This window comes from Apostichopus japonicus, chromosome 21 (assembly GCF_037975245.1).
Source record: "Apostichopus japonicus isolate 1M-3 chromosome 21, ASM3797524v1, whole genome shotgun sequence".
NCBI classification, from domain to species: domain Eukaryota; kingdom Metazoa; phylum Echinodermata; class Holothuroidea; order Aspidochirotida; family Stichopodidae; genus Apostichopus; species Apostichopus japonicus.
In genome coordinates this window covers 1,521,124-1,536,371 of record NC_092581.1, presented here as the reverse complement: position 1 = coordinate 1,536,371, position 15,248 = coordinate 1,521,124, and the positions used below count along the sequence as shown (strand labels likewise).

The 15,248-nt window shown below is 40.9% G+C and overlaps 1 protein-coding gene across 8 annotated transcripts in view; it reads right to left on the bottom strand.

Annotated features, from left to right (window-relative positions):
- LOC139962493 (ralBP1-associated Eps domain-containing protein 1-like) overlaps positions 1–15,248 on the bottom strand; it is a 66,895-nt gene that overhangs the window by 25,917 nt on the left and 25,730 nt on the right. For 5 of the 8 annotated variants that reach the window (XM_071962499.1, XM_071962503.1, XM_071962498.1 and 2 more), the window contains exons 6-10: positions 9,078–9,324; positions 6,360–6,611; positions 3,897–3,960; positions 3,290–3,423; positions 1,805–1,935 (exon numbers count right to left, since the gene is read on the bottom strand). In XM_071962499.1, coding sequence (XP_071818600.1) covers positions 1,805–1,935; positions 3,290–3,423; positions 3,897–3,960; positions 6,360–6,611; positions 9,078–9,324 — 828 coding nt within the window. The remainder of the gene's footprint in view (positions 1–1,804; positions 1,936–3,289; positions 3,424–3,896; positions 3,961–6,359; positions 6,612–9,077; positions 9,325–15,248) is intronic. The other 3 variants (XM_071962502.1, XM_071962504.1, XM_071962501.1) reach the window with 2 other exon arrangements.

The following is a 15,248-nucleotide window of genomic DNA, read 5'->3' as shown; positions in this document are numbered from 1 at the left end:
AATTCTTATATATATTATAGTCAACTATGAACATCTCAAGGAGAGTTAAAGTTTAAATGTGTTAATTAGGAAACTTGCAATTTTTGCTGCATTCAAATATTTCACCTTCAAAAGATCGATTAATGTGCAGTTTCATCATCGACAATGTCCGTTCAGTGTAAATGAAGCGTAGGCGAATAAAAAAGTGATGTCTAATTGACCATTTATAACAATCCTGCCAATATTCAGAATATTGACCAATAAAGGGGGAAGGATTTACTCCCCGGAAATAATGAAGAAATTTTATATTAATACAATGAATCACCCAGTCCCTCCATCAGCACTCTTCCAAAATATCCCATTTGTATTTAAAGGAACTTTCCAAACCAAAATTTAATTTTGTTTTATCAAATCACAATAATTTGAACCTTAGACATACACACAGATATTCCTAAGGTTCAAGCCTAACCTCCACACCCTTTTCCCACCCCCCCACACCTCCCTCCCCCACCTCCAACCCCTACAAATCAAATCCAAATTCTTATGAGTGAGGTAGGTGTTCATTTTTCTTCCCTTTTTCCTTAATGTTTTAGTTTAGACCTATTGATCTTCTGAGTAGAATAGTACAAATGAGTTCTGATTACGCAGTAAAATACATCTTAATTCTGAATGGAAGATATATGCGTGCATGCACGCAGCTAGGGAGTTCAAAAGTATGAGGAACTTTGGCAGATTTAGTGTTTTCTTAACCTCCAGAAATATTATTACAATCTCCTCCATCCCTTTGGTTTAAAGATCAAGACAAATGAGTGATTTCAGATATTTGATGCTCGTTCATGATTCTTTGTAAGTAATGCTTGGAGTAACTCAATAATCTCTGTCACTACTGCCCCAAAAGAAAAAATACCAACTTCCTTTTTCTTAAGACTGCAAGGTTCAGTAATAGCAGGCTCAATTATCAATATTTCATCAATAAAATATTTTTAACTGAACCAGTGAATGATGCTGAAATGGTTAATAAACAAGGATCTTGAATAAAGCCTTATCTAGTGTCTATTACTGAGGAGCGGGGCCCTCATGGTCCATAACTACTGTTAAATATGAGCTGGATAGGTTATTATCCTAACACTATAATCATATAACAGCATGGCTTGATGCATAATACAGTACATTCAGGTCTACGGGAAAGAGTACTTGCATAACATGAAGTCTTAACGTCTGGTCACCAACACATATGTTTCGTTTGATCTGACATGAGACCTTTGTCCTGTCACAAAAAATATGTAAACACAAAGACTTTGCCTTCATAATAACTGGGGTATTCTGCATTGGTTAGGCTAAGGATATCCTACCACACTATCTCAATGCTTTTATGATATGACCATCAACTCCACCCCTGTCATGGCCTTAAAAAAAAAGAGTTTACACAGCCTACCACATTTGTCATCTAGATTATATAATATTTTCACAACATATCAGTCTAAATATATCTGCAAAATCACCAACTTATTTTCATAATTGTTGAGAAAAATAGAAGGCATCCATCTACCCCTGGGTGTCTTAAATGAGAACATCTACTTTTGATGATAAATGTTTGATGATATCGTGTATGAAGTGATGAGTATTAAAGCTACATTCCATCCTTGTTAGTGCCAACAACAAAAATATTTGGAAAAGAGAAAGAGAATTGTTACAAATGACTCCACATAACACAAACAAAAACTAAAAGAAGAAAATAAAAATAGAAGAAAAACAGAAGGGACATGCAGTAAAGAGAGCAAGACCAAAAAGAAAGAAAGATGGAAAAAGAGGAACGTTTGCTTACCTCGTCGGACTTGACCTCTGACTCCGAAGAGGGCGGTGTGATGCTTCTTCCTGAATGTTTACGAGAGTTTAGAGGAGTAATGACAATAGCAGAAGAGGGTGGGACAGCCTCTGGTGTAGCTTCATTATTGCCTACAATTAAAAATCAACCAGACCCCTAAAATCACAGTTTTTTCTTTAAAAGTTTCATTTTTCTTTTTTTTTAAACATTCTTTGATGAGGATGGTGTGGTTGACTGTGATACTTTATGAGCCATGAAAAAGCAGGTTTCATAGAGGAGCTGGATGAAAGGGAATATATTCATCATTAAAGAGAAATAACTGAGGAAAAATCACAACTTATTCTTCTTAAACCACTCTTTTTTTCTTCTTTTTTTTGGGGGGGGGAGGGAGGGGAATATCCCTTGAGTTCATTAATCTACTTTGACAATTGTCAATTTTTTCATTTCTATTGTGGAGACTTTATATTCATGACATTCCAAGTTTTACAGATTTCTGACTACCAGTTTCGTTGTCAATCATCGCATGCCTAATAAAGACTTAAACACCAAACTAAGATAACTAGGTAGGTAGCTCAGATTGGTATATATATACATATAAATTAACCAAATGAGAGTTCAATAAGTCTAATCACATCCTGGCCAAGAGTGTCAAAACTTTTTTTTTTCTCTTGGCAATTCATAGTTATATTTTAAGTTTTTCTTTCAGCTGGTCTTTATTTACATTTTGACTTTTGTGATGCATGCATCAGGAAAGAACTGTTATCATAATTTTTTTTTTGGTGTGAAGAGAAGAACCTTTCTCTCAAATTACTATAAAGCAGTTGAAAAAATCGACCAAAACGAGAATAACATCTTTTCTTTGCAATAACTCCGAATATTATATTCCAATATTCAACAAAATTGGTAATTTGTCATTCTTCTTCTTGAAATGCTTGAAAACAAGGCTTGAAAGACATACGACGTGATTTATGAACCTTAATTTCAAGTTCTGTAGACAAAATGAAGCAATCATCAGAACTAAAAAAACTGTGACTTAAAATGACAGCAGGGATATGAGCTTTCATGTCAAGCCGTAAGAAAGCATCGAAACAACAATAAACCGAGAAAATTCATATTTTTAGACCCAAAATTAGTAACTTTGTTGTCTTCCCCATTGATAACATTTTTGAATTTGCTCAAGAATTAAGTACAGGGTCAGGAGAGGAGAGGGTAAATAAAATATTGCTGAACAAAACGTTTGTACAGTAAAGCACAGTAGTACACTAATTTAAGGAGATCATCAACAAATGACAGATGCTACCACCAAGAACCATTCTTTAGAATATATATTAATATTTAAGAACAAGATTTGAAAATTGTTACCATGGTGCCAATGCTTAATATTTCTTCTATTGGGGGTGGGTTGGGTTTATGGAGAGGGTGTGCACTGGATGGGATGGGATGGTGGATGAAATTTGGTCGTCATTCAAGGTTCTATTTTCTCACCTAATTTAGGAATGAGACTGGCCGGTAACTTTTCGGGCAAACTAATATCGTGCTTTCGGAGGACTACGAGATGCATGGCTGTGCAGAATTCTTCAAGATAGAGGGTGCCGTCTTTGTTTACATCCGATAATTGCCTGTAGAAATGAAACAATAATCATCGTTAGAAATAAAATGACAGTAAAAATCTGACTTTATTCACTAAAGAATGACCAATCATGTTTGCTGATTAAAAAGAAAGGGGGGGACAAGAAAAATATGAAATTGTTTTATGTATTACAATGAGGTTAAAGTGGAAGGAATGGCTGCTTAAAGTGTATAGAACCAGCAACAAATAAATCCTGATAATGGTGGAGACAAATTGGTGGACAAGGGTATTTTTTTGTGGGGGGGAGGGGGAGGGGTGAGGTGAGGAGGATAGTGGAGACAACATTCAACACCTGTTCACCCATTTCCCAAAGTTTCCATTCACCCATAGATAAAAATTGCATCACTTAATCTTCTTGGTTTTAGACGGCAACCACATTTGCAGATAATGGTCGATAATTAACTGACATATGGCCATATGATTAAAAAATTTGACTATAAATGTTCTCAACACAAGACTTACCATATTTGGGATAACTCATATGTTGGAAGCTTTGACTTCTCAAAGAAAGCTTTAGCATCTGGACCTGATGATAAATGAAAAGCCAGGCGATGAAACAAAGAAACAGAGTAGCCAAGACAATTTTTACCTCCTAAGAGCAAGAAATTAATAAAGAGATTGGCTATAACCAAATTGGCTGGCAGCCCTACGAAGGAAATGAATAAAGAATTGCCGCCAACTTTAAAGTACTTTGGACACCGAACCAATTTGCCCCATATTCTGTTAATTTGTTGTGTGTGATAATCTCTTTCAAAATCTGAAAATCTGAAAATTTTCGAAATGTTCTTTAGTTTCCAAGACTTACACATTTGAAATTTTGATAAATCTGGGAAACTCATCAAAAATGTGCAAACTGTGACTCATCAAAATTTCATATTTTAGGCCTAAATAAGTTAATCCCTAATTAAAAGCCCACATATATATCGTTTGAATGTGATGTTCCTCTTTTCAAAGAAGACCATAAAATAATTTCAAAAATCGCCTTAGGCCACAAACCAGTGTTCCTATTAAGTCCATTATATCAAATATTCACTACATATCAGAGCAAAATGTTCTTTTGTATTTTCAACAAAGCTTCACAATTATTTCCAAACTGCTCTTTCCATCTCTTATTTGATTAGTGTTTTATTGTTTCTTTGGTTTCTTATCTTATATCTTCCTCCTTATTATTATAATCCCCTCTAATCCCCTTACATCTATCTCTTGGTGTTCACCATGCTCATTAACCAGTCTGTATTTTCTGTGCCTGTTTTTGTCCCTTCTGTTACACAGGCTCTCTAGTACATAAGCAGTTTGCTAACAGTTTTATTTTATTATGATTCTTATTCTTATGTAAGACACATATCTATGTAAGACACATATCTATTGTGCGTCCTTTGTTTGTTTGTTTGTGTTTGTTTGTATTCTTATGTAAGACATATTCTTACGTAAGACACATATCTATTGTGCTTCCTTTGTTTGTTTGTGTTTCTTGTGTTTGTTTGTATCCTTATGTAAGACACATATTCTTATGTTAGACACATATCTATTGTGCGTCCTTTGTTTGTTTGTTTGTTTGTGTTTGTTTGTATTCTTATGTAAGACACATATTCTTATGTTAGACACATATCTATTGTGCGTCCTTTGTTTGTTTGTTTGTTTGTGTTTGTATTCTTATGTAAGACACATATATCTATGTAAGACACATATCTATTGTGCTTCCTTTGTTTGTTTGTGTTTGTTTGTTTGTATCCTTATGTAAGACACATATTCTTACGTAAGACACATATCTATTGTGCTTCCTTTGTTTGTTTGTTTGTTTGTGTTTTTATTCTTATGTAAGACACATATTCTTACGTAAGACACATATCTATTGTGCTTCCTTTGTTTGTTTGTGTTTGTTTGTATCCTTAGGTAAGACACATATTCTTACATAAGACACATATCTATTGTGCTTCCTTTGTTTGTTTGTTTGTGTTTGTTTGTATTCTTATGTAAGACACATATTCTTACGTAAGACACATATCTATTGTGCTTCCTTTGTTTGTGTTTGTTTGTTTGTATCCTTATGTAAGACACATATTCTTACGTAAGACACATATCTATTGTGCTTCCTTTGTTTGTTTGTTTGTGTTTGTTTTTATTCTTATGTAAGACACATATTCTTATGTAAGACCCATATCTATTGTGCGTCCTTTGTTTGTTTGTGTTTGTTTGTATCCTTATGTAAGACACATATATCTATGTAAGACACATATCTATTGTGCTTCCTTTGTTTGTTTGTTTGTGTTTGTTCGTATTCTTATGTAAGACACATATTCTTATGTAAGACACATATCTATTGTGCTTCCTTTGTTTGTTTGTTTGTGTTTGTTCGTATTCTTATGTAAGACACATATTCTTATGTAAGACACATATCTATTGTGCGTCCTTTGTTTGTTTGTTTGTTTGTGTTTGTTTGTATTCTTATGTAAGACACATATATCTATGTAAGACACATATCTATTGTGCTTCCTTTGTTTGTTTGTGTTTGTTTGTTTGTATTCTTATGTAAGACACATATTCTTACGTAAGACACATATCTATTGTGCTTCCTTTGTTTGTTTGTGTTTGTTTGTATCCTTATGTAAGACACATATTCTTATGTAAGACCCATATCTATTGTGCTTCCTTTGTTTGTTTGTTTGTGTTTGTTCGTATTCTTATGTAAGACACATATTCTTATGTAAGACACATATCTATTGTGCTTCCTTTGTTTGTTTGTTTGTGTTTGTTCGTATTCTTATGTAAGACACATATTCTTATGTAAGACACATATCTATTGTGCTTCATTCGTGTGTTTGTTTCTTGTTTTTTTTTTTTGTATCTCTACTGTACTTCACTGGATGTAACTCTGAGGTAACCTCTCTGCAGCCGTTTAGAACTGAGACTGTTATTCATCCCTACCTTTAATTGATAAAGCTAAATCCTGTTGCAGATTCTGAAACTGTTGCGTGTAGTATTTTCGTTGTTCCTTGGTGATGACCCAGGGGTCGTCTTCGTCTTCTTCCTTCCCTTTCGGCCCATCTACCTCGTCCTTCTTTTTCTCGGCGGGGTCGTCCTCGGTCTCTTCGGTCGCCACAGGAAACTGAGCCCATGAGTTGTCCATGTCGATAGGCAGATTGGGAGCTGAGAATAAAAGAGATCCACAGTGTTCGTCTATTACGAAGAAAAGATAAAAATAGATTGACAGACACAGAGACTTGGACTTTTTAAAGCCCAGGTCCCACGATACCGGACCATACAGTTTATAACAATCTGATATCCTGTAAACGTTGTCTCTCTTACCGATTTCACATATTTCACGTATTCTTTTGACTACGATACTAATCTAACCCTCGGACACAGCGAGAACATATTTTGGGCCGACTGTTTCTTGTAAAGCTTTCTTCCTCATCGAAGACTCCCAGTAAATTATGATTAGCGGAGAGTTTAATGGAGGCATCTAAGCTTCTCTCTCTCCCATCAGATATTCTGATCACCGTAGAGAAGATGCAAACAACGCATAACGTTCAAATAATCCAAGTACATACCCCCCCCCCCCTCAGGGAAGATATGAACAACTGTGTCATTTACCTCGAGGGGCCAACGACAGGATTGGATTACTGGGACCACACTGGGATAAGAAATCCCTAACCTTGATTTTTCAGCATTTCAATTCCTAGGAAGATTTCTTGTTGAATTTACCAAATCCATCCATTATTCCTCAACAGTAAGAATGTTACTGATCACAATGAGATGCTATTTAGACTAGACTGTGTTGCCAAGAGAAGGTACAACAAGATTGTACAACAAGATTGACGATGTGTATCAATACTCACTATTTTGTCACCCAGCGATATTTGCTTCTACTTTTTTTATTCATATAAGTATCAATTATCCAAAAAACAAATTATAAAAAATTAAAAAATATAAAAAACTGTTGAGGTTCGAGAAAATCCCAATCAAAAGAATGTAGCTAAATTTAGCTCAATTTTGAAGCTTATAACATTAGTCTATACCAGCAATTATGAACCCAAAATTTATAGAAAGATATTCTCATCTCTTGTAAGAGTTAAAATGAGAGAGTGATTCATCCTTTAAGTTCCATACACAACATTTTGTCACCCAGAACTTTTTTTTATGGTTTTTCTTGTGTGTTCATTTTAGTATTAATCTCACCGAAGAGAAAGATCCTGGTAATGTCAAGAGTTTGACTTTTTATTCCATTATGATATTTAAATGAGACTTTATTTCTCGTTCGTTACCATAATCAAGCTAACGAACTAGAGTGTAATATGTCAGTTCGGTACTGAAGAGCATAAGCACATTTTCATAACCATCAACCCCCCCCCCCATAAGGTTGCTTTAGAGCAGATTGGTTACCATAGTTACCAAGCTACTTGAAGAATGGCACATGCAACAACACTGTGAAAGGATTTCTTCTTATCAAGTACCAAACTAGCTGTACAGGGAATCTTCTAAAAGGACAAACATTGAAGGGGGAAAAAAAACAGTCTATTTCCTTCCTTCTGTTTCTCTACCTGGCAACATACCTTCATGCAATCAAGTTTAATTCGATAATTATGCAATGACTCATCATTTATAAATGGTGGCAACTACCATGTCAAATAAAGTTACAACATCACTGAATTTATTTATTTGTTTTCACTGTATTTATTTCATTTTTATCGTTTTTGATTTTGTGAAGCGCTTTGATACTTTTTGTGATTAAGCGCTATATAAATGACGTATTTATTATTATTTATTATTTACTGAAGTAGCAGCACAAATTTGGTATGATTTGGAGCAGACTGTCACCCCCCACCCCTCAACCCCCCCCCCCAAAGGGAATACTTTAGCAAGCAGGCAATGTGATACTTCCAGAGGAGAGGAAGATAATAAGAATTACTAGGTGAAAACCCAGCTCTCAATATCTTGTTCCTAAAGCTCTCTATATGCAGTAGTTTGAAGGTGACTTATTTTGGCTAGAGAAGAAAACACTTCATCGTCACACCGGGAAATGGATCACTGCAGTATGTGGTTTGTGATGTTATTAAGCGGGAACTTGCTTTTTCTCAAATATAAACTTTCCTTCCATAATGGACTTTGTTTTTTGGCGGTGGGGGGGGGGGGTGTTCTCAGGGTATGATACGAATGGCAAGTTCTCCTTGCTGTCGTTATACTAAAAATTCAAGGCTTCATAAATTTGTTTTCAAGAACATTATTAGCTTCTAAAAGAAGCTGTTTAGAGACATAAAGTGGGGAAGATACTCTTAAAGGCATTGAAGACTTGCGCACAAAGGTGTAACAGAAGTGTTAGACACCACCATCGATCACAGAAAATTCACACACAGCTTGCATCGATCACAGAAAATTCACACACAGCTTGCTACCGTCGGTAATAAGACACTAGTGTACAGTCAATACATGCAGCAATACCAACAACACAGTGTACATAGAGCAGTGATGGACATCTCAGGTCTAGATAAAAGATAACAAGGTATCACGTTTCAGCGACAAGAAAGAAAACGTCACTTCAAAGCAACGGAAAGTTAACTTTTTCAGATGGCGGCATGCGGCTTGGGGTGAGTCTTCAATGCCTTTAAAGACCCTAACTCAATACTCAAGTTTACACATTGTTACCTTGAGATCTGCTCTTGTCAAATTCAGCCCAGCCTTCGTCTCCGATATGAGACGGGCCGCTCGGTCCTCCCCTCCTTGCACTATTCTCCCCCTTGTTGGTTAATGGGGTGCTGGCTACAGGCGCGGCTGTCGTCCTCGCCACTCCGACCGGTGATACCGGTTCCTGGGCAAGAGCCTGGTGCGGAGAAGAAGCATTGGCTAGTAACGGCTCTGGCGAGGCGGAGGGCGAAGAGGACGGAGAAAAATCCTGGAGCAAAACAAGAAATAAATGAAGGAGAAGAAGATTATTGACCACATCAGAAATTCAAGTATCCAGGGGGGAGGTGAATGTTTTCGTTTTCTAGCGAATGGTGCGGGGGGGAGGGGATTATCAGGCAGCCAGGCTGCGTAGGATTATGTACTTCACGCTGTTGTAACTCTGCAAATATAATATCTAATGGTTGCTATTGATTCCACCCACTTAAATGTGGAAAATCTGGCAGCTGCTGCAAGCTTTTTGTCTTTGACATGAATGCTTATACTTGAGTAACACCCATGGAATTACACCCAGGGTAGAGCACACTAGAGTGTTTGAAATGTGAGGATTCTCCTTCCTACTGTACTTGTACTTTTAATGTATATAATATTAAACCAAACAAAATGGCTGCCAGAATGACCTTATCTGCTGCACACAAACACTCCAAAACTTACTGGTTTGGATATTTACGAGTGACGAGCTTACCTGTCTCCCCCCAACCTATGCACCTCATTCTACCGCGCCTAGAATGTCCTGGTAACCTTTTAACACTGTGCACCCTCTGCGACCCGGCTTCACGGGTCACCAACCTTCCTTCTCATGAGACCAAAGCCCCTCCAAAGTGGTCTCTGCCTTGGAGTCGAGTAGTAGTCCTTCCCGACAAATGGGAGGGCTACCCCCTCGACTCCTAGTCTAACATCGAATTTCTGACGCTTCCAACGGGAGGGGTAGTACTCCCCTTCCTGTGGGGAGGGGGGGCTACCCTCTACGACCCCGTCAGCCTGTACCCCTTAGGTCTAAAAAAAGGTAGCAGAAGGTACTCTACAAGTTAGGCCCAAGGCCCTGAACACCGTAGTGTTTAATGGAGAAAGACGAAGGAAAAAGAGTATCAACATTATAAAGGAAATATATATATAACGCTTCTCCATATATATATATAAAACACTTTAAGACACTCTTCCTTAAGTCACTCATAGTGGCCCTAAGTTACTACGAGATACTACAAGTAACTACCGATTACTACAAGTTACTACCGGTTACTACCGGTCAAGATAAAACTTTGCAACAAACTCGCTGGTAACAATAGGTGATGGTACGGGGGCTCGTACGGTAGTGGAACCTCCTTTCCTCAGGTCTCTTGGCCTGTGCTAGAAGGTGTTTTGTTAAGTCAATGAGACCGCTCCTCCGTGCGGCTGTGTTCCACCCCCCTCGGGGGAGGGAGGCGGGAATGGAGACAGGTAAGCTCGTCACTCGTAAATATCCAAACCAGTAAGTTTTGGAGTATTTACTTCGTTCCTCGCTTACCTGTCTCCCCCCAACCTATGCACCGAGTGGCACTGCCCGATGGTGGGAGGCCCGAGGGGTGGGACCTAGTACCCGCCGGATCTCGCATCACCACGCTACGAAATGCCGCCTCAGCCTGTAATGAGTCTGAAAGGTAACAGGCGACGAACGTCGTTGGTGTCCGTCAAGCTGCTGCCTTAAGGATGACCTCTATTGGGGCTCCTGCAAAAAGAGCTGTCGAGGCCGCTTTTCCTCTAATGTCATGGGCTCTCGTTAAAGTTGTGCCAACTGCGAAGGGGCGAATAATCTCCGTCAGCCACCGAGAGAGGGTGTCCTTAGACACCGTTGAAAAAGGTGCTCTGGGTAGTATGAACAAGGGCATGGTTGTTCGTCTCAGGGGTTGAGTCTTGTTTAAGTACCATTTGAGAGCCCTGACTGGGCCCCACAGTATATCCTCTGCGACTGAGGAAAGCGTCTTTATTACAGGGATAAAGATGTCCCCTGGCAGGAAGGAAAGGACCTGGTTCTTGGGTATGAAGGACGGATCGGGGACCATTCTCCCGTGGTTCTCAAACCTAATATGGTTCTGCTTTGTAGGCAGAGCGTGGAAACAGCTCCTTCTTCTTGCTGACGCGAGGGTGATCAGGAAAAGGGTTTTCTTTCTAAGGGCTGCCAGCGAGGCTGAAGCCAGTGGTTCGTATGGTGATTTAGTGAGTGCCTGCAGTGCTGCTGATGGACTCCACGAGGGGGCGAGCCGTCTGGTCCGAGGACGCCTGTTTGCCATCCCCCTGATGGGCTGGGTGATGTCCCCGTTGTTGCCCGGGGTGGACCCATCTGGAAAGCCGCGGTGGATCGCGGTAATTGCCAACCTGTAGTTCTTGATGGTTGACACTTGCTTTCCCTCCTCGAAGAGGGAGTGAGGAAGTCTACCACTTGTGCCAGAGAGGTCTCGGCTGGCAGTGCCTGTCTGTTCTGGCACTATTCCCCGCCTAACAAAATAACCCTGATCAGCGATAACCTGTCAAACATAGAGACAGATCCCTCCTCATTGCGGTAGCCAAAAAGCCCCCGACTGACAGTTTATCTAAAGGTCCCCCTTTATACACCTGAATGGAAAGACGCAATGGAGATAAAATGCCTTGCCCAAAGACACAACGGGATGATCTGGCCAGGACTCAAAACTGCAAGTCTTAGATCACCAGTCCACTGCCTTCACCATTTGACCACAGTGCTCTCGAAAATTGAGTACTGAATGGATAGTTTGCTTCATCAGAATCTTGGTCAATGCTACAACTGTTATACTGTATGTGACTACTAAAACTATATATGTATTTATGTATTTTAGTATAATGTATTATATGTATTTTGGATCATCCTGCAAGCAGGAACTTGTGAAGAAACCTCGTTGACCTATCAAGGCCGCAAGTTGACCGAATTCAGTCTCTTACATTCGTATTTAATGTCCATGATAATGAATTGTCAACAACTCTGTGGCTGGACGACATACATTAATCTTGGAGTGACCCCAACTCGGGACCTTATAATTGCAAGGCACCGGCCTTAACCACTGCGCTACAGTAACTGGGCTATAGGTCTACTCATCAGAAACAAACTCCCAACAGGGACCGTGAAGTTGGTGAGAGGGTGGGTTTGTAGAAATTCCACCTCATACATCCCTGGCTGCTTTAACCGAGCCCGGGGAGTTACTCATCACGCACAAACGCGTTATTAAACGCTTCGTCTTTTGTTATGATAACGTTATTTGCGGTGTAAAAAAATATGTCACCGAAACGTTTTCAGGCTAGTAAATCCCCACAAATTTCGTAAGGACATGAATATGACATTAATATAACATTAAAATCTCATAGAACGTTATGTCGACGTTTCAACAACACCACATTTGATGTTATAAAACGTATTAAATGTTATGCTAACGTACCTGTTACTTCTCAAGTCTCTTCATGTCGAGATGAGAATTGTATCACTATCGTAGTACAGTGAAAGTTTCCAACTTCCTATTGAAACCAGCTAGCGCATGGTCACGGCCAGCCTATCAGGTGCTACGAAGTGCAACTCTGCTTAAAGTTTTGGAACATCGAACAAGTTATTCATGGAGCGTATCCCGTATGTTCGGAGCGTGATAGCCCTTGTAGCTTTCATGGGGTTCTATCCTACCCCTTATTCAACTTACTAACGCGTATGTCTTGGTAATTCACCAGAGAAATAGAGAGGCTTATTCCATAGGATCGCTCACATAGTCGACAGCTCGTTGCAGCAAACGTCGAGCTCACACGTGGCAAGCCAGGTGACTGCCTGGCCCCGCCTCCTCTCTTAACGAATGTACCGCGTTATACACATTGCTGGCAGTTTGCCAAGGCTTAAGAAGTTTTCGTTTTCTGGCACGTTGCCAATGTTTGAGATAGTCCTCTTTTTGGCAGTTTGCCAAGATATTAAAGCAGGGAGAGTAAGTCACGAGAACCGTTTGAAACCATTCAGTCTTGCGCATTTTAGCATATTCGGCTTGCGCATTTTAACATGTTCTGAGAGTGGGTTCCACAAGTGTTTTAGAACACAAGTGAGGTTTTAAACCTAGATATATGGCGATGAATTATTATTAGAGAGGAGTATAATTAGCGAGGACGATCTGACCCATGAATGCCCAGGAAAACTATGTCATGTCCTGGTTTCTGCTGGTACTGTACTTGTTAAACACATTTGGGATGTGTAGCGATTAAAGGTGTAGCGGTTGCGGTGTTTTTCCGCAATTGATTCGAACCTGTCGTCGCAGCCCAAGCTGCTAGTTTCGGGGGGCAACGATCCCCCCGATGTAGAAGGCTTTCCTCCTCTGGGAAGCGGGAGTAACCGTCCTCTGTAACCCCGAAATCTAGGGGTCGACCTCGTCGTCTAGGCCGGACAGGTTGACCGACGTTCTGCAAACCAGAAGTTCCTCACCGGGGGACCAATCAGGTTGCATTCTTTGGTCTGGGATTGATCGTGGTGTCGCGGCCGGGTGTTCAGTGCCCGTATTTGTCCTTCCCTCTCTGAGGCTGGGGATAAGTATATGTCCCTTCGCCGTGGGAACCTCGTTCGGGGCCGGCTCTCTTTTCGGATTGGGCGCTCTGGGGGCCCAGCAGTTGTTACTCTCGTCGGGCCTCGGGATCGGCCGCGGCTCCAGCTAGGAGGTCTGCGGACCGGGTTTCTGCCCCTGCTTCCCCGTTCTGGGGGCCCAGCAGTCGTCGATCTCATCGGTTCCCGGCTCCGGGACCGGCTCTGGGTCCGTAGTGGGACTTTGGTTTCGGGCTCCCTATGGAGTCTCGTCGGACCCGGGCCCTCCGAAGCCCATCTCTCGGGACCCAGCAGTCGATTGTAGCTCCGGTTCCCGGCTTCGAGGCCGGTCTCGGATCCGGAGTGGAACCTCGGTTCTTCACTCCCTCTGGGGTCTCGCCGGACCCGGGCTCCCGGAGCCCATCTCTGTGTGTACCACGCCGAGTACCACTCTCCTCGACCCGGACATTTTGTCCGTTCCGGTCGGAATCTCTAATGGGCTTTACATTGGCCTTTAGCCTTGCCCTTGCCTCCCCCTTGGTCATACAATCCGGACGTCGCCGGGACCTTGGGTTCTGGTCGGAATTTCTAATGGGCTTTACATTGGCCTAGGCCTTGCCCTTGCCTGCCCCCTTGGTCATACAATCCGGACGTCGCCGGGACCTTGGGGGGGGGGCAAAAACTCTTTCTTCTCTCTCTATCTCTCTCCTCCGGAAGGGGAGTCTCGTACATCAGCTAGTACAGTGCGCCAAGCCATTGGGCCACTCTATGTGTTCTTGGCCACTCCCCATTCTATCTCTTAACGACTCTTTGGCTTCTTCCTCACCTCCAGTCTCTCCTACAATTCCCTCCCCTCTCGGAGAGCCGTTGGGGGTACGGGATGGTGTCCAGTTTGTCCCGGAGCTTCGAATGCTTGCTAGCCAGCCAAGTGTATAATTCTTGCCAAGGAGCTGGCGTAAACAAGATTTAGACCAACAAGGGTCTCTGGGCTACAGGTCCTGCCTCTGGGGCAAGGATCCTGGCCAATCCCCGCCCGATCCGGGCGGAACATCAAAACAATTGACATAATTCAAGTGGCTCCGAGTACATGATTGAAAAACTCACGTTAGGAAGGCTAGGAAAGGTATACTATCGTAAGAACGTAAACTAACCAAGGGAGTGGAAGGAGCGGGGTGGGGAGACTAGAATTGCCTTTGCGGTTTTTGATCGCGATAACTTTCGTGGAAAATTTGTGGAACTTCGTTGACAACCGTGCCCGCAGTGGTCTAAATTTTGTCAACGAACTTATTCGTTTTCAACTTTTTTTTTTTTTTTTTTTTTTTTGATTTTCAACGTTTGTTATCGATCGTTGGTTTTTTTTTTTTTTTTTTCAACGGGAGTTAAGCGAAACAGTACTGTACGCTACAAGAGTAAAAACCAACACTTAGAAAAGCGACCAAGTAACGAAGTACATGAAACGAGCAAACATCTTATAAGAAAAATAACAGATAAAAACATGTACAGATAAGAACATGTAAACAAGGCGAGAACCGCCCATTCGCGCTAATGCGAAAAGGGGCTCGTGGTTACAAGGTACGCTACAAAAGTGAAAACCCAACACTTAAAGC